Here is a 25,149-nt window from a genome sequence, read left to right on the forward strand (position 1 = left end):
CGGTGTCGAATCGTACCGTGGTCAATAGAGTATCACCCTAAAGAGTGTTGCCAATCGTTTTGTGATAAACCAAAGGGAAATGCCACCTCCGACGTCGCAACCCCTTGGCTCTGTATCGCAAGTATTTTCTTTCGAGTGCATGCGCGTAGATTGAGAAAGCGGCTTGACTTAATCTTTTGGGCCTAGCGACACGAAACCGGCGAAAGCTGCGTGGCAGAGTGAGCCAGTCGACCAAATTGCGATCCTCAGCGAACCAAATAAGTCCGGGTGGATCCACGGCTTGTAAAAAGGCGACTGCACGCTATTTTATTGCGGCTTATTGTTTGCCCTGCACATCCGCTTGCATTCTCTAGCTGTTTAGCCTGCATCTAGCTTTGCGCCCCGCGATTGCTATATCCTCGTGCCTGCGCTTGTTATCTTTCGGCTGGAATCCTCGAGTACTTTTTCGCGTCCAGTGCTATTGCGGTGTCGTTTCGATTCATTAATTTGTCTCGTTAACTCGCGTGACACGGTTGGTTAATTGTCGTAATTTGTCGTGGATTCTGTATCTCTTTTTGTTTTGTATTATTTTCGATTATACCGCCGTAGCTTATTCTGTCTCTTATTTTTTTACATTCTTTCTTTATTATTACTTCTGTTATTTTATTGTTTTTATATTATTTTGTAACCAATCTTTTTTTTTTAACATTCTGTATATCTTTTATTTTATATTATTTCTGCCTTTCTACACGCGTAATAAACTGTCAATTAATTATCAACTTGTGCCGATTAATTATAACTCTCTTCCCTTTACTTGAGCTTCCTATCGCGAGGTCAAGGGACAGCCTGTATTCCGAATTTTCTTTTCTAAACCCCGCCCCTCTCCGTTCCCAAAAGAGCTAGTCGGCCCGAGTGACGCTGATTTTTGACGCGACTCCGCGTCTGGCGCTCAAAACGATAACCAAGTATTCGTCTACTCGACCCGGCGGTGCTCGTTCCGGGCCATCTTTTCTGTCTTGCCAGTGATTAGACGTTGTCCTCTCGCGGGCGCTCACCTGAGTCCCGGGAAGTAATCTCCGTTTGCGGGGGAGCGGCGCGAGAATTACGTTACCATCGCGAAAAAACGTCACAATACATATGTTGCAGTAACATCCTTGAAGTCCGGAAAACTCACAACAAATCTGTATACACAATACTTAAAGGAAATATTATTACCATATGTAAAAAAAGAAAAATTTCTTTTAATAATAGATTTGTAGTTTGGTCAAACTAATAAATGCATTGTATAACGAAATTTTTCTTGATAATGACAATGCAGGGACATGTACTATTAAAGTTGTTCTTCCAAAGTGCACACCTCTATGCCAACCGTGTGATGTTTATTTTTATAGACAAGTCAAAAATTTTATAAAGCGTTTGCAAAATTGTTTGACTTTGATAGAACAAAACCGTGAAATAACATCTCGTGAAGATTGCATAAAAATTCATTTAAGCATACATCATCAATTGTCCGCCCCGAGTTTTCGAAATATGTTACAATATGCGTGGTTTGCTTCCAAATTAACAAACGAGAGAGAGACATTTATGAATGTCAACGAAGTATGTTTTTCTATAGATATTTTAAAGAAACCATGTAAATGCAAAAATGCAGCGTTTATACGATAATGCACAATGTCGTGAAAATTATTGTTTTACTTGGTTTTATGACAAATATCATTCTGCATTATGTATGGTCCCATCTAGTTATAATAAATAAAACATGTTGCATATATTTTTACATGTTGCGTATTATTATTTATCCGTTTTTTACAAACAGAACACAAATTAGTAACAATCTAATTATTTTTATCGTATTTTTTAAATCACGGATTTTTTATGCAAAAAATGCATTTTTATAACATGCAATAAATAAATAAAAAACGTAATACTTACATTTAGATTATATTGTAACATTTAAAAAAAAAAAAAGAAAAGTCTATCGAGACTCGAACCAGCAGCGTCGACACTACTAACCTAGTACGCTACCGCTACGCTACACGCTCTTCAATTAAGCAGCCTATTTAATATTCTCATAAGGTATCTCAAAATTTTCAAATTTGATTTTTTTGCGAATGCTTGAGTAGTGCGTCTTATTACTTTACTTTAGTTGCAATACTCCACATAATCATCTATCGATCCTATAAATTTCGTCCAAATCGATTGTTCCATCGTCGTAGTCTCCCCTTGTTAGCCTGTANTGATATATCTATCTATCCATGTTACCAGCGTTATGTCGTTTTGTATCAATACTTTTAATAAATTTGTTCTACTACAATTTCAAGTCTGTTCTTGTGGTCCTTTTGAATCCAATTTAAAGAACAATTTCTATCTAAACTTTGAGTCAGTCTGCTGATATTTGTCCTGCGACTGGCCATATTTCCATACTTCTTTCAACAACTTAGAAACTGGTCATTGTCGGACCTTGTGTCCACGAGAACTTTTGATCAAAACGTTATGGAGGACATCATACTTTATTTTTAGCCAATTAGACCGGAAGCCATTTTCTAGAAAATTTGTGCATGGTCCTTTTTTATTTTCACTCACACATGTTAATTAAAAAAATTTTTTAAGAGGGAGAGTTTTTTTTTTAATATCTCATGTAATTGTCTACACAAGTATAAACAAATTTCTAAAAANTAATTTATTAGATGTAATAACTAACACAGTAATTACATGCCTTTTTATACAAAAGTAAAAATTGTCACAAAACCTCGGTACATTTATAGAAAAGCTTTCTTTGTTTCGATTTTTGTGAAACTTAGTATATTTATATATTTTTAGTCGCTGAAAACGAATAGAAAAAACTTTTTGTCGGTTGAATATTTTCAAGTTGTCATCTTTAAAAAACATGTAAACAAAGAGTGTTATCACAATTATCTCCGAAAGTATTTACGTTATGAAAGAAGTTTTCAAACAAAAAATGTAGGAGATTAGAGTTTCCATAAAAAAGATTATATGGCTCTGTTGTGCGCCAATTTTTATAGTAAAAGTTAAATAGGATGAGGCCATTGAGCAATGTAAGAAGACATCACTGTCATTGCTCAATGACCTAGTTAAGTTGCAGGAAGGCAGCAGTTCTAGGAAGAACTGCTGGTTGCCACAGGGTGCGACACATCGCCGCGTTGTCCGAAGTGCAACGCAGCATGTGTCGACACCGGCACCGGTAACTAGCACGACCGTTGCTAGAACCGGTGGGCCTGCTGAATCAGCGCGATCGATCTACTATAAATTGATCGCGTGGATAAAGCAGGGCAGAATCTGTGAACTGACTGCTAGCTCACTGTGTGGCTCCGCAAGCCGGAGAGTTTACCACAGTGAGGAACAGCCGTGTAAGAAACATAAGGAACATAAGGAACATTGTAAACGGAGCAATTAAAATAAGAATATAAGTTCAAGCTTAGAACTTCATCTTTACCACCCGACCTTCCTCGACATCCAACAGCTCATTCACGTAACTTCAATTATTTTCATGTTAGAACGCTGAACTTACTGACATATGTATAATGTTTCACAGAAGCACTATGCATTGTGACATTAATAATGTAGTGACATAAACTTGCGTCAGATTAAGTTGGAATTTCAAGAGAAAGCAGGGGGCGTAGATCGCTTGCTTGCACGTTTACAATATAAACAAAAAGAACATAAAAAACAATTAAATTTTTTAGGCTTCTCGAAAATTTCTACAAAATATATACAGGGTTATAAGAGCCGATCGCAGCATGTTTGTGCGGAAATATGCATGTATATATATACGTGTTTACAAGTAAATTTTTACAAGTGAGTTTTTTGAATTGAGATTTTAATTCTTCAAATCATACAGAATGCTAGATTTGCATTTCATATATGAAGGACTCCAAATACCCTCTTCCCCAAACTACTTTAAAATATTGTGAAAAAAACTCCTCAGCCAGGAGTTGAACATGAAATCTCCGGCTTTTGGGCTGTCGCTTTTCCTGTTAGGCCATTGAGTTTNATATACGAGATGCAAATCTAGCATTTTATATGATTTGAAGAATTNAAATCTCATTTGAAAAGAGTCACTTGTAAAAATTTACTTGAACTCACAAAATTCGGTTTACTCAAAATCATCTTCGTAGAAAAAATACCAGCGGTAGTTTAATATTTAACTCTCATAAGTTAAAAAATACTTCAGAAAAGTAAACTTTATTATACTGTTTTGAAAAGTTCTTGAGGTAAGCTATAAAAATGCAATAAAAACTAGAGAGTTCTATTTTAAATCGATGTGACCTTGACCTGATCTTGGCGGCGCAATCCAAGGTCGCAGTAATCCCGGTCGATTTTCCTCCACCTTGTCGTGGTGTCCGGGCTTAGGAGCGGTGAAACGAGGGACTATATTGGTGGGGACTCCTTTGAGTCCCTGGCAGGGTCATCTATGCCAAGAAGGCCCTCGTGGAGCTCCTGTATTAAGAAAGGAAATAGAGGAAGGAAAACGGGGTAACTCGAATAAAAACCGGGGGTTCTCAGCCCTGCTTAGCACCTTATGCCGGTGCATTTGGGATAGGGGAGACAACCCTGACTACAAATCCGGGGCGTCCGACTCCGTCTGCCACGGCGNAATCAGACTAGGGGAATAAANCCTGACTACAAATCCGGGGCGTCCAGCCTCGAGAGTCGCTTTCGGGTCGGACACTGGACTAAGGAAAAGACAACTCTGACTACGAACCCGAGCAAAGCGGTCTTGTTACCTTTGGCTGGGGACCGTCCTAGGAGAAGAAAAACTCCGTAATTAAATCACTCTAAATTAAACATAATGGANTGCGAAGATAAAGAAGACGCACTACCGGACCAGAACAAACGGACGCTTAGATCCCGGCAGCTCGGAGATTCCGAACCTGCCCCCGTACCTGCTCCCTCTGAGTCACTAACTGTGACCACAATGGCTCCGATGGTCAGTCGATGATGAGCATATTTTTGTCATCTAAAGATGACGATACTTTGAGCGGTGCGTCAAACTTGCCAATTGATCGGGACAATGAAGCTGATCGGTCGCTTTTTGGCCCAGCTTTGAGTCGGAGTCATTTAACTGCTGGGACGTCGGCTGTTTTCAAGCGCTCACAAGCTTGTGTGGACCGAGACGCCTCAACCTCGACCGAGGGGATCAAAGACCATGAAACTCCGGTCCAAGTCGCAGCGGGAAGCAAACACTGCCTGAAGACTGGGCCTTAGTATTGGTAGCAAACCAGAGGCGTTTTTGGACGTGGAGGATTTCTTCTTACTTACAGGGCCCAAAATAGCTGCCGACATTGTGAGAGCCGTGAACTTGTTGGAGATTCATACAAAAAAGAGCGGCAACCTCAAAAGAGGATATATTAAGTTGTTCAAAGCTATAGCTCGCTCGGTTAGGGAAGCAACTGTGGTAGAGAACACGCGGAGGAGGAGGGTGGCCACGAAGAGCTGAATACGCGCGTGATCAAACTGACAAATGACGTCTTGACTCTCAAAAGAGAAAAGATGGCGATAGAGGAGGAACTTAGGCAGGCAAAAAGTGCGCCATGCGCGGTTGTTCTCCCTAGCGCAAGAAAGTCAGGGAGAGTGCTGTACAAACAAATGCTATCCCTATCATTACGTCCGTTACAGCACTTCCTCCCAAAACTCTGCCACTGCCGACAAGTCGCCAGCGGATGAAGAGCAAGGCGAGGATTTCTAATAGAAGCGGCTGNAATAAGAGCGGATGCCTCTACTATGGGGAGCCGAATTTCTGCTCTTGAGCGTGAAGTGCTTAGTATAGAAGACATGCTTCGGCATATCATGGTGCTTCTTGACTCAAGCAGAAAAGAGCCGACAAATCCTCGACTCAGACCTGGGGCTCAGAATCGTCCATCTGCCAATGTTCTAGCAAAGGCGGATCAGATGCGCGGCGGAGGTATGGTGGAGCCTGACTGAGCTACCGTGGTCAGAAAGAGCAATACCCTTTCTCGCAAATTGGGTGCAGACAAGGCGGGTGGTAGTACTCGCAAGAATCCCGCGACCACGAGAGAGAGAGAAAGAGAGAGAGAGAGAGAGAGAGAGAGAGAGAGAGAACTGAGGAAGAGAGAGGTAGGTATGACGAGGATACAGTGGCTAAAAGGAGAAGGGTTGCTGCAGCGTCACAACGTCAGCGTTCGCCCTCTCAGCGGGACCAACAGACCTCGCAGCGGCCACAATCTGAGGAAGAGCCTCCCTCCCATAAGAGTGGACGTCGACAAAGACACCGTAGGGCGGCTGCGGTCGCTATCCGCCGCATTCAGGATGGTGCTGACTCTACGACGTATGCGGAAATAATGAAGGTCGCCAAGAAGCAGGTCTCATTAAAGGACCTAGGGATCGTGGACACCCGTGTCCGCCGAGATGGTGGAGATCCTGAGGGCGCGGAAAAGGTGGAGCGCTTTGACCTCTGTGTTGAAAAACAGTGCGGGGGTGACCCGCCCTGTTCAGCAGGGGAAGCTCCGTCTTACAGGCCTGGATGCCAGTACTGAGGAATCAGAAGTAAAGGCAGCACTTGTCTTTGAGGTGTTTGGCCCGTGCTCAACTGACGACATTTGCACCGGCCCGCTGAGAGAGAGCCGAGGCGGTACCGGGGTATTATAAGTAAGGTGCCCATACTCCGTTAGTGAGAAAGCTACTGCCGCCGGCAAGTTATGTGTTGGATAGACTAGCGCTCGGATTACACTACTCTCGGGCAGGCGGCTTCAATGTTTTAAATGCATNGAATTTGGCCATGTCCAGGCAATGTGCCCAAATAAAGCTGACTACAGCAGGGCATCCTGTCGATGTGGTAGGAGCACGTAGCGCGTGAATGCACAAATGCAGTTCACTGCGTGCATTCCTGCCTTGCGCGTCACGTGGTCTTCAATCTGGCCATCGAGCTGGAGGAGAGTCGTGCCAGTCAAACATGTGGGGAAGGAACGGTCTTAGAGCCCGCAGGATTCCTGCTCCGGCAGACAACGCTACGGAGGACAGCAAGAGCCTCTCCTCTAGAGGGTGGCCGCATGAATATTGACAACGACCATGGCCCAGGTCAATGTCAATAGATGCGGCCCGGCGCATGAAATCTGGCTGTTCAAGTCATGCGCAAGAGAGGGGCGGTGCTTGTGGTTATCTCTAAGCCCTGGCACATTCCTGACTCTCCGCCTGGGTTGGGGATCTTGATGGTGTAGCGACCATCACTTGGTACCTTCGGATGGGAGGCCGGACTGTGCGTCAAGTGATTGACCGAGACCACGGGTATGTGGCGGTGAGGTGGAGCAGCATAGCAGTCTATAGCTGCTACTTCTCTTCCAACTNCTTTATTGGAGATTTTGAAATGGCGCTTGATGCCTTGTGTGACAGTGTCCGGCGGGCAGGAGGCGACCCGGTGTTGGTCCTTGGTGATTTTAATGCCAAGTCGGCTGCCTGGGACTCCTCCCGCCCCAATCGGAGGGGCCTGCTTATGAGTAGGTGGGTGGTTCAGTGAGGATTGCTCGTTCTAAACAGAGGCAGAGTGGCAACTTGTGTTTGCCCTAAGGGCAGTTCTGTGGTGGACGTCCGTAATGGTGGCCTTGTTGGTGCCTGTATGGAGGGTTCTCCGTGAGGAATCCCTGTCAGACCACCGATATATGTCCTTTTGGATGATTGATGGAAGGGGTAGTGCACAACTCATCCGCTGGGCCCAGTTTGCTCAGTGGAATAACAAGAACTGGGACTCAGACGCGTTTGAGGCGGCGTGGAACGACNTCGTCACTCCCGAGACCCTGCCTGAAGAGGGAACTTCTTGGCTTACCCGTGTGGTGTCGGACGCGTGCGACGTGTCGATGTCCCGGGTCCAAGGATTATCAGTGCGAAGATTCGCGTACTGGTGGTCGCCACAAATTGCGGAAATTCGGGCTGTATGCCTGATGTGGAGGCGGAGCTACACCCGGGCTAAACTGCGGAGGCGGCTAGGACCGGAGGCCGTAGAGATCCTGCGTGTTTCTTTTCAGGACTCGCAACGCAAACTTCGCCGAGCGATTATAACCGCCAAAAAGNCAGCATGGGCAAATTCACTTCTTCTTGAAGTTTAACTTTTGCTCTGACTTTCTTAATTTAAAAGACTCCATCACATACTCCTTGGATGTCTGTAACTTTATCTTCACATGTTTTGCTCTATTAACAGGCTTTTGTAAATCACTTTTGATTGTAGCATTGCAAGCTGTATATTGAGCTAAATGTGGATCATTTTTTATTGATTAGAGCCAAACTTTACTTCATGTTTTATGCCAAAATGTAGATATTTATTATTTATTTAGTTATTTATTTACGCAAATACTTTCACAAAAGAATCTCATTTTCTTCACAAAGTTACAATATTATACAAAGATTTTAAATTTTCTTTGTACGTAAAAATCAGAATGTTAAAACCAAAAGAAGAAGAGTAAAAACCTGTTAGTGTATCATTATTTGCAACAATAAATAACTTGAATAAAGATCCAAATAAAATTATTAGAAATAATTTGGCACTTTTTTCAAATCAAAGTAAACAATTTTAACACATTTGAGACTGACGTCCTATAAGTAAAAGTATTCCCAAAATTAGACATAGCCTACATGCTTATTGACATGACTCACATGCCGAGTCATCAATCTCGAATATATTAATATCGAGATGGTGATAATGATTTTATTAAGTAAAGTATTTATTTATTTATTTTATGTATAAAAAACTGATTCTTACAAAAAAATACAAACAAAGGTTTAGAATTTTTGTAAGTACAATAATACAATATTTAAAACATTTTTTATTCTAAATATTGTTTCTATTTTATATGTAACAAAATTAATAAGTAAAAAAAAGATTAAAGAAATAAATAATGATAACAATCTGTAATACATTCATATTTTAACCAAAATGTAACTTATAATTTTTTCCTTGCTTTATGAGATTTTTTCCGTAACTAGTATGTGGGCACTTATGGCGCGTCAAAACAAACTCCCTCCACCTGGCCCCCTTCACTACTTCTGGCGCCATTGCCCCACTAAGGTGGTTTTCGCCCTCCCTTGGGGGTGATTGGCCACACCCACTGGAGGGGGATAAAAAAGTTACATGATTTATGACCCCATAAATTTTTTAAAAATTTTTTATAATTTTCTAAAAATGTGTATTTGAAATTTTTTTTGTTGAAGAATTTGCGTGGGAAGAAAATTTGAGAATGTTCTCAAGTAAGAATTCTTTATTAAAAAAGTATATATTTATTGAAAAATCCGTTTTCAATAGCGTAGCTGGTACTGGTAATGGCGGCGATCTGATGTTGTTGCCTCGTGCGTTCAAACGTGTATGAGAGCAAGTTGGCGTCGGTTGAGTGAAGAAGTGTAAGGGCNGGGGTGGCATCAGTCCCAAGAAGGATCAATCAGTACCTGGGAACTTATGGCTTCCAATGAGCGAGGTCCAGGGGTAGTTGATGGGAATGATAGAGCCTCCGAGGAAGGACCAATGAGCGTCTGGACATTTATGGCTCCCAATGAGCGTGAAGCAGAGTTGAGGGCGTCTAGGCGAAATAAAAATTGAAATAGAAGCAGGCGTCGCAAGACTGTAACTAGAAAGTCAGGGTTCTGATGTAATATAAAAAATAAATGTACGTGTCCGGATTTTTTCTGAACGATATTTATCTGCGCAAACTTGTACGTGCGGGTTGACACGTGCGTGCCGATCAAAAGAGAAGATAATTTTTTTGAAGACAAAAACGGTTTATGACTCGAAACCGTTAAATCTGCATGTTCATGGAAGGTAACAAGAGCGTGCCGATGTATAGAAGAGAATATAAGTTTTTTTGAAGACAAAAAACGGTTTATGACTCGGGACCGTTAAACTTGCACGTACTTGTTCGCGCGAGAAACTTCGAGAAAATTCTACGAGAGTTTTTGATGGATATTCAATGTAGAATAAAATGTTTATAAAAATGTCCATTTAAAGAATTGTTTATTGTTTTTCACACTCATATGCACTCATGTGTGGGTAGCTACGACACGAGGTAAATGCGACAAAATAAAAACTATGTGTCGTACGCAGATGATATATAGAAATAATTTGTAACTTTTGAAAATAATTGTTAATCTACNGTTTAAACAAAAGGGGTGGTGGTGGTAAAATAAGTTGTTGCTCATGCGCACAAGAGAGTAAAATTGCTATAAATAGAGCGATGTAAATACATTTTGATCATTATTCTGTTGCAAACAGTTGCGGTTGGCGCTTGAAATATTTTTTTACGCGGTAAATATTAAAAGTGTGTAAANTGAAAAATGCAAAGAAATGGCGGTGAATAGTGAAAAAGAGCAAGTTGAATCCAGTTTAAAATTGCGCATGGGAATCATCAAGAAGCAAAATGAGAGGCATGAGATGCTGCTTTCCACCGTGTATGGATTAAATAATTCTCATACAAAGAGAATTCAAGTAGGATTGCTCCCTGATGTAAAAAACGGATTTTTTTATCCTGCTATTAAATTATGCGGAAATGGAACAAATATCATATGGCTCGATACTGACGCGTGGAAAAAAATGCAAGATACCATGCCGTTAATAAGTTTGTACTTGGACGGAGAGAAATATAAAACAAAGCCGATTGTAATAAATANTAATATCACAATTGCATTTACTACGGCATATGGAGCAAAAGCCGTATTAATTTCTCACAAAGAGTCCGGAGGAGAGGAAACATCTAACAGCAAGGCAATGAGAGAAGAAGATTCGGATTGTTCCAGAGCGAAGTAGCGCAAGATTATTTCCGCTTCTGATGTTATGCAAAAACCAACATTTNTTGGTCTGCAAAATATAGCGCAATGTGTTAACGTATATATGGAACACTTGGATGCGTTAGCATCCAGCAATTAGTGAATGTTCCAAGTATTTAATACAAGAAACAGAATTGTTACTTCCGAAAACCTATATAATCGCAGACATAATCAAATTAACAATTAAAGGTAATTACAGCAATATCGAACACATGCTGTACAGACGCAAATTAAAAATTTACCGTTTCTAGATACGTACTTTACCTTGGTAATTCTAGAAATGTGTACATTTTATTTGGATAATATTATTCAATTTTTTCTAGCAAAGCATTAAAAGTAATGTTTTCTCTCTCGATTTGTATACAAAAATATATTTCAATGTGAATAAAAATTAAAATATGGTGTCTTTCTATAAAATATATATATTGTGTTTTATTTTCCCTGCACGAAACCCGTTCTATTCGCACGCACTTTATTTAAAAACAAAAAATTAAAACAAAATTGTTGCGGCATTCTCACGCATAAAAAATAAATGAAAAATTCTTTGATATAAGCTGTTTTTATATCACGCATTCTCCCGCTGCTGCAACGTGTTTCCTCGTACGTGTCTATCTCGAAAAATTTTCGAGAAAGTTTCTCATAGTGCAATTTTAAAGTCAGAAATCAAAGGTCCATATATCGCAAGTCCTTCGGTTGTTTATTGCGAATCAGGGATGTAAATTTCCGTTTTTATGGAAACGGAGCTAATGTGTCTTATCCTGATGACAAAAAATAGTGGAAACTATGTCTGAGTAACAGACGGTCAATGCCAATACGTGACATCTTAGGATCATTTTTTCATCTACGAAAAATTCATGTTAAGGTTGTAAAATCAATGGCAACTTTATGGAAAAGCAAAAACAGATTTTTTCTTACCGCTGGCACAAAAAATAATAAAAACTTTATAGCATTTCCGATTAACAGCCGATTTGTCAGTTTGTGACATCCTAGCTCAACTCTTACTTTGTAATTTTTGGGGGTGAAACAGCGTATAAAAAATCTGTTGCAAAGAGAACGAAACACAGTCTGAGTTCTGAGCAAGAATCAGTCAGTGAAAAATAAGCAGTGAGTATCAGAGTTCTAAGTAAGTTTGTTCAAAAAGTATTTTTGCAGTTTGCAAATATATTTTGTTAAAAATGTCGGCAAAAACAATAGAAGACATTGCAACGCATGTAATGCAATGCACATTTTACATATTTATGTCAATGCATATTCGGAGTGTGTTGCTGCGTATACGGGAAAACGCAGACAATATAGATTTGTTCTATCAAATCGCGCATCGGATATCTAATACGTACCTCGCAACATTGCACGCGCTGAGATATTTTGATGAAAATTCACGATTATTGCACATCGCGTGCGAAGTAGTGGAATTTCGCGCGGCGCTCCAACACGAAGAAAAAGATGTGCAAGGGTTGATCGCACGAATGATACGACAACAGGGGTGAGTAAAAACACAACAGTTTCTATTTTTGTAAGAATATTATTTTCGCGCTTGTAAAACTTATTTTATATTTCGCATTTATTTAATTATCGTTTATTTACTTTAGTGAATAATCGTAACGAGGTAATCGTAACGACGGCAACGAAGAAGCTGCAGCGACGCCACCCCGTTTTGCTTCTTGTCAGCAGCAGGAAGTTGCGAGCGAATCGCCTTGTGTGGAACCTCGGGCGGTAGCCAGTGTGTTGCCAATGCAACGCCCTGTTCCTACGGCCCAACGTCGCCGACGAGAGGGAGCAGAAGAAGCAAAAGAACCTCCGCTGCGTAAGTTTACAAGCAATAAAACAAGAATTACTAACTTTTAGAATAAAGATATATATATTAACTAATGATTTTCACATTTTAGGAAGAGCCCGTAGAGATAAAGCAGAACTTTCTCCTCCTCCTCCTCCCGTTGATTCCGGTAAGTAAACTAACTAAATAGTTAAACATAATGAAAAATATATAAAGAAATTATATATAAACTTATATATATATTACTTTTTCAGATGATGAAGTGCAGATAGTGCTGGAAGTTAGGTATCCGCCAGGGACAGTACCTGACCATTTCCAACAGAAAGAAGCGGAAGAAGAACAGCGTCAATGGGCGGTGGAGGAGCTTCGAAGAAGACGGCTAGAAGCGCAGATAGAAGACGAGCGCTACGAGCGGGAAACAGTCCGTCTCTTGTCGGAGATTGAAAGCAAAATTATTGCCGACAAAAACGACAACAAGAATAATGGCGACGACAACGACGACGATGACGACGACGACGACTAACGACAACGATGATGACGAGGATGCCGACGACGAGAACGACGAAGACGCCGACGATGAGCGCGACGACGACGACGACGACACCGACGATGATAATGGCGATGATAATAGCAATGATAATGGCGACGAAGANGCCGACGATGAGCGCGACGAAGACGCCGACGATGATGAAGATTCCATCGCGAAAGGTTAGACTAGTTGCATGTACATATAATTGTATATAATTGTATACATTTGTGATATATAATTTGATATACTGAACAAGAAATAAAAGAACCAAATAGCGATATAAATTAGGTAGACGCTTCATTTACAGTTAATTGAATAAATATACGTTTAATATATATACTCGTTGTCCTATTTATTTAATTTCCCTACATAAACATAAAATTACGCTAAAAAATATCACATAAAAATAAATTTTTGAAATTAATATAGAGCATAATTAAGTTTCATTAATATTGTGCACGTCCAAACGCGTTTTTCTTATGTTACGCGGTAGAAATTGACGCGATAAGAAAAGTCACACACTCAGTATATTTTTCATTAAATTTGACTTAAATTTTTTATTTCTATAACAATATTTAATTCTATATCAATATATTTACAACACCTTATATACAACACGTATATATATGCATTTAATCAAATGTAATTGAAGCGTCTGTCTAATGTATCAATAATTGGTTCGTTTACCGTCGTTTGATAATCGCTTGTTAATATATTGAGAATTTTTGTATTAAGCTTTTGAATTTATAGTACAATACGGGAGCGGAACTGTAAATATTGCGCAAGGAAATAGTAGTAAACAGGACGGCACCAACAACGAGCGCAGCGACGTCGACGACACCGTCGAGCGTTACACTGGCAGCAGCAGTGCTACTCCCGCTACCCCCGACAGTGCTGCCGATGACAAGAAAAGCAAACAGATTGGTGAGAATAATAATAATTATACATTTATCGTATTACAGACGGAAAACGCGCGTAGATTTAAGAAATTCAGGGTAATAGGGAGAGAGGCGACATTTGAGATCCGCGAAATTCAGCCTGGTGCTGAAATAATAGAATGGGTAGAGGCTGCATTTCGCGAAATTCACAAATTCGCGACAAATTTATCGGAGCCGAATGATTACGTTCGGGTGTGGTTCGACTCCCCGACTTTGACCAACAGTGCAGCGGGTTTTTCTTTTTGTCCTGCGCGTGACTTGACTCACAAGAATATTTGGTTTCTTGTGAGTTTGGTTGCGCAAAGTAACGGAAGGATAGACATTGCTACGTCGTTTACGATACGCGTATGCACCGTCTACTCTCCGTCGGGCAAAGGAGGCCGTCCTTTGGGCACGAAAGGAATTGAGAAACGCTCGATTCTTTCAATAACAAATAGCGACAACCTCTGTTTCCCTCGCTCACTCGTTGCCGCTCGGGTATTCCTCGAACAAGGTAACGCCCGCACGGGCGAGCTACATGAGCAATGGAATGCAATGAGACGTTTGATCTCCTCTTTACAACGCCAATGGGCACAGGAGTTGGTGAAGAGAGCAGGCGTCACAATTCCGGAGGAGGGCTGTGGTATTAGAGTAATTGAGCAATTTCAACGGTACCTTGCCGGGGAGGGGTTAGCTATAATTGTTTACGCCACGTTTACTTTCGCGAAAGGCGGAAAAACGTTGTACGACAGTGGTGCGTTGCGCGCCTCTCTCGGACGCGAATCCTTGCTACGTTTAAATATTCTTTTGCAAAGGTTCGCGTCACTATTGCCCGATTTTAAATTTAAGAGCGGCGGCGGGAAGCAGAGGATATCGCATTCCTTGCAATCTGCCTTATCGTCCCGAACGAGGAGTTCATCGATACTCGCATAAATGTCTGCGTTGTCGCGGTGTGCCGTCGTGCGAAACAGAAGAAGTAAAATTAATTCGATGCGAGCAATGTAAAAGAATGTTTTACGAACGCGAGTGTTTCGAGCGTCACCGAGCCAAAAAATCGTACGGAGACGGTCGCGTTAACGTGTGCAGCGCCTTGCAATTTTGTGACGATTGCGGGCGTTTGTGCAAAACAACGGGTGCGAGGCACGAATGCGGCGTCGTGTTTTGTAACATTTGCAGTTCGCGTCAAAATGTAAACCATCTTTGTTATATCTGACCTCTTAAACGCGAGGATTTCACCGGCAAAGGGAAAAACGCGCGCGTCGCATTCGTGTTTTACGATTTCGAGACCCGCCAGGATGAGACGCTCAAAGGTACAGCGTCTGTGAAAATTCACGTGCCCACTCTTTGCGTCGCACAGCAGATTTGCGTCGCGTGTGCGGGCGAGGACGACATGACGGTACGTTGCCGGTGGTGCGGTGTGCGCGAATTCGTGTTCCGCGATGATCCGGTGAGGCAATTCGTCGATTTCGTTACGAGAACGACGAAATGTTTCAAGCAGATTATCTGCATCGCGCACAACGCCAAGGCGTTCGACGCGCAGTTCATCCTTCGTTACAACACGGAAAAACGTGTCGATTTGAATCCACGAGTAATATTAAACGGGACGAAGATTGTCGTATTAACGACCAGGCGTACGAAATTGATTGACAGTATCAATTATATGCCGATGCGTTTGTCACCTTTGCCGAAGGCTTTCGGTTTGCGGAGTGGGGTGGAAAAGGGATATTTTCCGCATTTATTTAACACATTCGCGAATCAGTCGTACGTTGGTCCGTTACCAATCGTTGAATATTACTCGCCGGATAGTATGTCTAGCAAAAAAGAACGCGAACGTTTTTTGTCGTGGCACGCGGAACAGATGCGCAAAAAGGCAGATTTTGACTTTCAACGCGAGATAGTGCGTTATTGTCGTAACGACGTTGATATCTTGCTTAACGACGGTGATATCTTGCGGCGAGCGTGCATGGCTTTCCGCAAGATATTTCTAGAGCGCGGAAACGTATGTCCGTTCAAAGAATGCACGACCATCGCTTCCACATATATGCGCGTTTTCCGCAAAAACTTTTTACGTGAAGAAGAGATCGGCGTCACTCCTCGCAGCGGATATTGCCTCGCGGATACGCAATCTCGCAAAGCTCTGCAGTGGCTGGTGTGGAAGGAGCGCGAGCTCGGCCGCATCATTGTTCACGCGGGTCACGGGCGAAAACATCGTCTCGCGGAAGTCGGAGGCATTCCCGTCGACGGGTATTACGAGACGGCAAACGGTGAACGTCACGTGTTGCAATACCACGGCTGCTTTTGGCACGGGTGTCCCGTGTGTTTTAAAACGGAGCGCGACACACATCTCTGCACGGAGGAACGCGAAGTGTACGACACGATGAACTCGNGATACGAGCGTACACTGACAACGTCATGGCGTCTTCGCAAACAAGTGTACATCGTGACGGAGAAATGGGAGTGCGCTTTTGAACGCGATACGCGGGAAAATCGCAAAATGCGAGCGTTTTTAGATCAACATCCGATGCTCGCGGCTGAACCGCTTTTACCGCGTGACGCGTTTTTTAGCGGTCAAACGGGAAACATCACGATTCGGCGCAAAGTTACGGGTACGGAGAAGATACGTTACGTAGACGTGTGTTCTCTATACCTTTACGTGTTGAAAACCGGCGCTTTCCCGATTGGACATCTGAAAATTCTTGTCGGACAAAAAGAGTGCGCCTCGCTAATCGGGGCAATGCCCGGTGTCGATTTTGCCGCGGTCGAGGGGCTTGTGCGTTGTAGAGTGCTCCCTCCGTGCAATCTCTTTCACTCTGTACTCTCGTACCGTGTGCAAGGCAAACTGCTGTTTGTCTTGTGCCGCAGTTGCTGCAAAAATTTATCGCAGACTCAGTGCTCGCACGAAAATTCGCGCGATCGTGAATACGAAAGCGTGTGAGTATCGTGTGAATTCCGCAAAGCCGTGGAGAAGGGTTATCTCGTGACTGCAGTGAGCGAAATATGGCAATACGAGACGAGCCGATACGATTCTGATACGCGTCAGGGGGGATTATTTGCCGAATACATAAACTGTTTTCTCAAATTGAAGCAAGAGGCGAGCAGATCGCCGAGCGAATCCGTGAACGACCAATCTAAAGAACAATATTTTCGAGGATACAAAGCAGTCGAGGGTATCGCTCTAGATAAAGCAAATATTGCCCAAAATCCAAGTTTACGCTCGGTCGCAAAGCTGTGCCTCAATTCGTTTTGAGGAAAATTCGAGTAACGATTGAACTTGACGAGTACCGAAGTGGTAAAGTCGCAGGAACGTCTCGTATCGCTAGTGTCGAGCCCCGAGCACAAAGTAACCGATATATTACCTGTGAATGACGAGGTAATATATGTTTTGTGGCAAATGCGGGACGAGGCGTTTGTACCCTCTCCGATTACCAACGTGATAATAGCGGCGTACACGACGGCACAGGCGCGATTGAAACTGTACGAATATTTAAAACGTTCAGGCGAGCGCGTTATTTATTACGATACAGATTCGTGTATTTATGTGAGCAGCGGAGAACTCGGCAAATACAAACTGTGTACGGGAAACTTCCTGGGCGATATGACGGACGAGCTCAAAAGCTACGGCCGTGGTAGTTACATCGAGTCGTTTGTATTCGGTTGCCCGAAATTTTACGCGTACGTAGTTTGTACTTCGGACGGTGGCGCGCAGGAGGTGTGTAAAATTAAGGGAATAACTCTCAATTCTGCAACCTCCCGCATAAGTAATTTTAATAGCGTTAGGGAAATGTTAATGCGAAAAGAGAGAAAAGAAGAAAATGTGTCGATAAGTCTGCATTGTAGAGCGATTTGTCGCACCGCGTTTCACAAGGTTGTGACGCGGGACAAATCAAAAATCTGCTCGCCGGTTTTGCTGAAGCGTAGATATATCGACGAGCGACGCTCCGTTCCATACTACTTAGAATAAGACTATTTTCCGCGCATTCTCTTGTAAATAATTTGTATATTTTAAACGTATTAGTAAGAGTTAAAATTGTATATATGTTTTCCGTCCAAATAGAAGCAAGCGCTTTGTACAATAAAAGAAAAATATATAAGTTATTTTAACAATTGTGTGTAAAAATAAGGTTATAAAATGCGAGATTTTTTGTACATGTTAGTAGATTAAGCAATATGTACACATTTTGTAAAACGTAATATTTTAGTGTTATGAAATTTTTACTAAAACCACAAGTAAAAGATTGCTTTTTCCCGATCTCTGTTTTTTTTAATCTTTAAAAACTGCCTTTTTGATATAACTTAAACAAAAAATTATAAGCTTATATTGGCGCGCGTTTGACGAGCTTCTTTTTGCGCGCGCGACAATAAGCTGAATGTTCATGAAAACAGCTTTTCAATCATCCGGAATAAGCTCATCGAGTCTGTTGCCACAACGAAAATTAGCTCGTTGTCGCGGCAAAACGCGCTGAACCGCGGCTGCTGCGGGGCCCGACGCGCGATGGTGAGCTAATCGTCGCAAACCAAAAACAGTTTAATTTAAGCGTCTTACGAGCAGCAATTCGCACAGTCTTTGAAATGGACGTACGCTGGAAACATCTCTGAACGTCGATCGTTTGCGGTTCTACGGGATGCGGAAAACCAATTTTTGTAAAGCCTTTCCTCCGTTATTTGCCGAAAATGGCGAATATTCGATTCAAGAGAATTTTATTTTATTACGGCGAGTGGCAAGAAGCCTATCTTGAGTTGCAACGCAAAATGACAACAAAAAAATGTAAAATCAAATTTCGCAAAGGACTACCCCGCCCGGAAGATTACTCGAACGACTCGCTTTGTGCAAAATTAATAATAATCGACGATCTTATGCGAGAATCGTCGTCGTGCGAAGTGATCGTTGATTTGTTTACCAAAAGTAACCATCATAAAAATCTTAGCGTTATACTTATTTTACAGAATCTCTTTCATCAGGAACGCGGTCAACGCGATATTTCGCTGAATGCGAATTACATTGTGGTTTTCACGAACTTGCGCGATCGCGCGCAAATTCGCCATCTCGCGCGCCAAGTCTATCTCGACGACGCAAAGTTTTTGAAAGAAGCGTACTACGACACCACTTCGCGTCCTCACGGTTATTTACTGCTCGATTTGAAACAATCACCACCGGACGAATATCGTTTTCGAAAGTGTATTTTTCCCAAAAATCCGTGTCATTACGTGTACGTACCCCGCAGATCCCTCGCGTGAAAACAGACGTATCAAAACCCGAAGCACACAAATGAAGGGCATCATTTGAAGCTATAATGCCTTCNGTGACGAAGGAGCAAAAGAAGCAATAAAGAACGCATATTAGAGCTAAGCGCTCTCTCGGTGAAAACAACATTTGTCTACTCAAAGCTCTGTGTCTTTTAAATAAAAATCAACGCGCTGCTTTTCTGCGAAACGCTGATAACAAATTCATTGCGTGTATTTGCAAGTGTGTCTACAATACGCTCAGAGATAACGTACCGCTCGAGAAAAGAGAGAAGAACCGCCTAATCCGATACAAAACGGCGCTGGGACGTATCGCGGAACGAAGAGGTGCAAAAGAAACCTGCTGGTGCAACAAGGAGGCTTTTTGCCGTACATCATCGGGCCCATACTCGCAGGTTTATTGTCTCGAATTATCGAGTAAACATGGAACGGTCTAAAAAAATGGTGCTGATTTCCACGGATACTCTCGAAAGAATGCAACAACAAATGGCGGGAAAAAATACCGCTGCTAATACCACACGCACTCCAGGAACCGTGCTCTCGCGTCTCGACGCGGAGATGAGACGTATTCTCGATTCCCCTGTTGATGAAGGTAAAAAATGGAAATTGTACAGCAAAGTACTTTGTCGATATTTATATTTTATCCGAAAAGCGAGAAAGCGTTCTTGCAAAGAAGAAGATCCATCCGTGGCGGAAACAACTGCTGTGACTGGTGGAGAGGGGAAAAAAGAGGAGGACAAGGAAATGAAAGAACTATTTCACGACGCAGAAGAACCAATGGACGCTTTGTTTCAAACATCCTCTGTTCTAGTGAAACATTAGTCAACACCAATTAGGTCACAATAATAATGATACTCAATATCAACGGATTAATCAGTCAACTCCGAAGAAAAATGTATCGTTTGCAGATATTTCATTAAACAACAGCAGCGCAACGAGCTCTCGCGAACGAAAAACTCTAACAACCATAATAGAAACAATTCCAAAAACTTACCGCCCCAAAACGCAAATGCTTTTGAATCATCTGATCAAAACGACTGTTCCCGTCAAAATCACATGGAACAAACGCGGCGTCGTGACCAAGAGTCCAGAATTGGTGGGAGCGAATATTGTGGGACTCGTAAACTATGCGATGGGAGAAAGAAAAACCGATGGAATACTGGGGGCCATTTATTTCGCTCATTTACTTCGCGAAATAAACGCCTCCTCAATACGTGGGAAATCCTAAATAGTTACGCTTTTTGCGAAAAAGAGAAAAAAAAACAAGGCGCAAATCTCCGCATAGTATTGAACAAGAAGAAGAAAAAGAAGCCGAAAAAGAAAGATGTGATTACCGCGCCACCGACAAAAACAAGAAAAAAATACAAATCGGGATTCCGAGANGGCTGCTCACGTGGGACGAAATGTAAACAAAACGCTTGACAAGTTGTATTATAATCCCGCGCATTACGCCGGTTACTCGTCGACGAAAAATTTGTTGCAAGCCGCTAAACCGAATTACTCGCACGAGGACGTTGTTCGCCGGCTTCGTTCGCAAGATGCTTACACGGTACATCGCCCCGTGCGGCGAAAGTTTCCCCGACTGCATTACAACGTGACGAATATTGACGATCTCTGAGAGGCTGATTTGAAAGAATTGCGTAATTTGCAAAGCTATAACAACGGATATTGCTATCTACTGACAGTTATCGACGTGCTCAGCAAATTCGAGTGGGTGGAACTGTTGCGAGACAAAACAAGTGCTCAAGTCCTTCGTGCGTTTCAACGCGTACTCTCGAGAAGTGGCAGACGAAAATCCGTATATCTGCAAACCGACAAAGGTAAAGAATTTATCGCGCATCCGCTGCAAAAATTTCTCAAAAAAGAAGGAATTCGTTTCCGTGTGGCGCGTAATCCAGACGTTAAAGCAGCCGTGATCGAGCGTTTTAATAGAACGCTAAAAGAGCATGTGGCGCTATTTTACGCACAAAAACACGAAACGTTACCTCGATGGCTTGCAGGATATTGTGCACGCGTACAACCATACGCCGCACTTTTCCATACGCATGAAATCCGCGGATGTTACAATAAAAAACGCGAATATTGCGCGCNAAAACGTGGCATCGCTGGAAAAAACAACATGCAAAAGCAGTTAAATACTCCGTCGGCGATCTTGTACGTGTCAGTAGAGCAAAAGCCGCCTTCAAGAAGGGATACGAGGCTAAGTGGAGCAAAGAGATATTTCGAATTCATCGTGTTCTCGAGTAGCGAAATCCGCGCCTTTACGAGCTGAGTGATTTAGCGGATGAGGTTATAGACGGAATTTTCTACGAGCAAGAACTGGCTCCTGTAGGTAAAAACCTACAAGAAGAAACTTTTATCGTTGATCGGGTGATAAAGAGCAAAGGTCGGGGACGTAATAAGCACCTGCTAGTCAGTTGGCAAGGTTATCCGTCTAAATTCGACTCGTGGATTCCGGCTTCGAGTTTAACCACGCTTGCACAAGGTGACGACAGTGATGGCGACAATGATGATGAGAATGGAGGAACACTTTTTCGTAGTTCTCCCGAGCAATAGCAGTATGCCTTTCTTCCCGTACAACACCACTTCGTATTTTACCACGGAATTACCTCGCAGTATAGATTTGCAGGGAAAATATGAAGTTGCTCTCAGCGAGATTCAGTGTTTTTCTAGTTTTTTACATTTACGCAAAGATGAAGTTTTTATAACGCTCGCGAATACCTTTCCTAACGGCGATATTTCGTCAGTTAACATTCCAATTTTGTAAGGAATTTATTCTTAAAAAGCTGATCTAATAGAAGTTATAANTCATTCGTGCTCTCAAGAAAAATCACATATTACATGGTCACTGAATCCTCTATATCGTAATAGTTTCTATTTCGCTTACATGTAAAGAAAACAAATGCAATCAAATTCATAGTGTAAAGCTTAGTGACAAATTGTGTTGTATACTCGGATTTGAATCATCCTCTATTACTACACCTTTTGTAGTAGACAGACCTGTCAGTGTCGATAGTTTTGAACCAATCAGCTTGGCCCGTGCTATCCCCGACAAGTTATTTGTTTATTGCGACATTTGCGAGTCATACATAACCGGAGATGCGCTAACACCGCTTCTTTGAATCGTTACTACCAATACCACGTATAAGTACGGTTCTAATCAGGTGAAACATTACTTGCCTAGAAATTATATTCCGCTTCGTAAAACAAATTTCCGCGTGATAGAAATAGATATAAGAGATCAGTTTGGTAAATTTATTTTATTCAACTTCGGCACGTTGACGGTAACGTTACATTTTAGACGCGTATTTGAGTAAAATATGGCTCATTATATGGAATATTACAAGATGCAGAGCGGGGGCGGTATTCCGAGAGTTTTTACGGGATCGACGTATCAGCGTGATCACGGTATCGAAAGCTTTATCGGCGGATTGTTCAGGAGGGTGCTTCCCTACCTGGCTAGCGGAGCGCGCGCGATTGGAAAAGAAGTTCTACGCGCCGGTGTGAGAATAATAGACGATGTGGGGGATAACAATATTCCGCTAAAAGAAGCAGTTAACAGTCGTTTCAAAGAATTAATCGTGACAATCTTAAACAACAAGCAAAAGAAAAAATAACCAGCTTAATGCGAAGGTCGGGATACATATCCCTTTCGAAGAAACGCCCGGGTCAGTTTAACCCTGGTGAGCTCCCCGTTCACTTCGCGATAAAGCGTCGCCGTCGTGCTAGTAGCACCAACAAGAAATCGGCTTCCGTGCGGAGAAAAAAAACTCGAGCAATTAAACGCTCAACGAGTAGAGGAATTNCAAATTGTGTTGTATACTCGGATTTGAATCATCCTCTATTACTACACCTTTTGTAGTAGACAGACCTGTCAGTGTCGATAGTTTTGAACCAATCAGCTTGGCCCGTGCTATCCCCGACAAGTTATTTGTTTATTGCGACATTTGCGAGTCATACATAACCGGAGATGCGCTAACACCGCTTCTTTGAATCGTTACTACCAATACCACGTATAAGTACGGTTCTAATCAGGTGAAACATTACTTGCCTAGAAATTATATTCCGCTTCGTAAAACAAATTTCCGCGTGATAGAAATAGATATAAGAGATCAGTTTGGTAAATTTATTTTATTCAACTTCGGCACGTTGACGGTAACGTTACATTTTAGACGCGTATTTGAGTAAAATATGGCTCATTATATGGAATATTACAAGATGCAGAGCGGGGGCGGTATTCCGAGAGTTTTTACGGGATCGACGTATCAGCGTGATCACGGTATCGAAAGCTTTATCGGCGGATTGTTCAGGAGGGTGCTTCCCTACCTGGCTAGCGGAGCGCGCGCGATTGGAAAAGAAGTTCTACGCGCCGGTGTGAGAATAATAGACGATGTGGGGGATAACAATATTCCGCTAAAAGAAGCAGTTAACAGTCGTTTCAAAGAATTAATCGTGACAATCTTAAACAACAAGCAAAAGAAAAAATAACCAGCTTAATGCGAAGGTCGGGATACATATCCCTTTCGAAGAAACGCCCGGGTCAGTTTAACCCTGGTGAGCTCCCCGTTCACTTCGCGATAAAGCGTCGCCGTCGTGCTAGTAGCACCAACAAGAAATCGGCTTCCGTGCGGAGAAAAAAAACTCGAGCAATTAAACGCTCAACGAGTAGAGGAATTCAGAAGAAGAAAAAAAGAAGAAGAAGCACGCAACAAAAACTAGCAAACGCCGCGTGAGCAAGAAACGAACCGTGAGCGATATATTCTTGTAGACGAAGCAAAATGTCTTTCCTCCATACTCACTCGTGTGAGTGTTTCAAAATCGAACTTGATTTTTTCACTTTACCGCCCACTCAGACCAGTATCGAGAGTTCGCAATGGATTCATTACAAACTTGTGTCGACTTTTGCGGACGACGCTCCCATACAGTTTGTCGTACCGGGACATGATAAAGATTACATAGATCTCGCGCATAGTCTTCTCAGTTTTCGCGTGATATTGCAAACCCCCGCAGCGGTTACTCCGGCTTACTTTGGCTACAGCTTCTGCTGCAGAGCATAAAGTAGGGCCAGTAAATAACTGTTTACATTCCATGTTCAATCAAATTGATGTGTACTTCAATCAAAAGCTTGTGTTGTCTCCGAACAATGCGTACGCGTATCGAGCCTATTTCGAGACATTGTTGAATTATTCTTCAGAGGCAAAATCCTCTCATCTCACCACCTATTTATGGGATAGCGATCCTCCGGGGCTGATGTATGACGGCTTTGATGCTCCAACTGAGAACTTCGCTCTCGTGAGACGTATTCAGTATTTAAAAAATAACCGTGCTGTGAATCTCATAGGACATCTACATTGCGACGTTNTCAATCAGGATAAATTTTCGATTAATGACGTGGAAATGCGCTTAAGATTCATCCACTCGAAAGATTCTTTCTGTCTCATGGAATCTACGCCACAGACAAGAGTTCGTATTGTAGACGCCACCGTGATCATGAGGAGAGCAAAACTAAGCGCTGGAATTTTATTAGCTCACGCTAAAATGCTAAGCAAAACCACTGCAAAGTATCCTCTCACGAGAGTTGAAGTTAAATCGTTTACGATTTATAGAGGAGTGGTGGGGGAATCAATTGACAACGCCATANTCGGGCAACTGCCGAAGCGGATGATAATCGGTTTTGTCAAAAATAAGGCGTTTAACGGCAATAGTAAACTTAATCCGTTTAATTTTAAAAACTTTAATATAAATTTCTTGTCGCTATACGTCGATGGAATGCAAGTTCCTACTAGACCGTTACAACCTTCTTTTTCAAGAAACTCTCCTCTCTACATCGAGGCTTTTCGTACTCTTTTCTCAGGAACGGGTATTCATTTTCTAAACAAAGGCAATGCTATAAGCAGAGATGCTTATGCTCGCGGATACGCGTTCTTCGC

At 42.2% G+C, this 25,149-nt stretch overlaps 1 protein-coding gene across 1 annotated transcript; it reads left to right on the forward strand.

Moving 5' to 3' along the window:
- Window positions 1–13,014: 13,014 nt before the first annotated feature.
- LOC109861460 lies at window positions 13,015–16,913 on the forward strand. Its single transcript, XM_020441123.1, has 3 exons — window positions 13,015–13,240; window positions 13,812–13,985; window positions 15,223–16,913. Exons 1-3 carry the CDS (start codon window positions 13,015–13,017, stop codon window positions 16,911–16,913), a joined length of 2,091 nt encoding a protein of 696 aa, XP_020296712.1.
- The last annotated feature ends 8,236 nt before the right edge of the window (window positions 16,914–25,149 follow it).

The sequence above is a fragment of the Pseudomyrmex gracilis genome, unplaced genomic scaffold (assembly GCF_002006095.1).
Source record: "Pseudomyrmex gracilis isolate BER0280 unplaced genomic scaffold, ASM200609v1 scaffold_775, whole genome shotgun sequence".
Lineage (NCBI taxonomy): Eukaryota > Metazoa > Arthropoda > Insecta > Hymenoptera > Formicidae > Pseudomyrmex > Pseudomyrmex gracilis.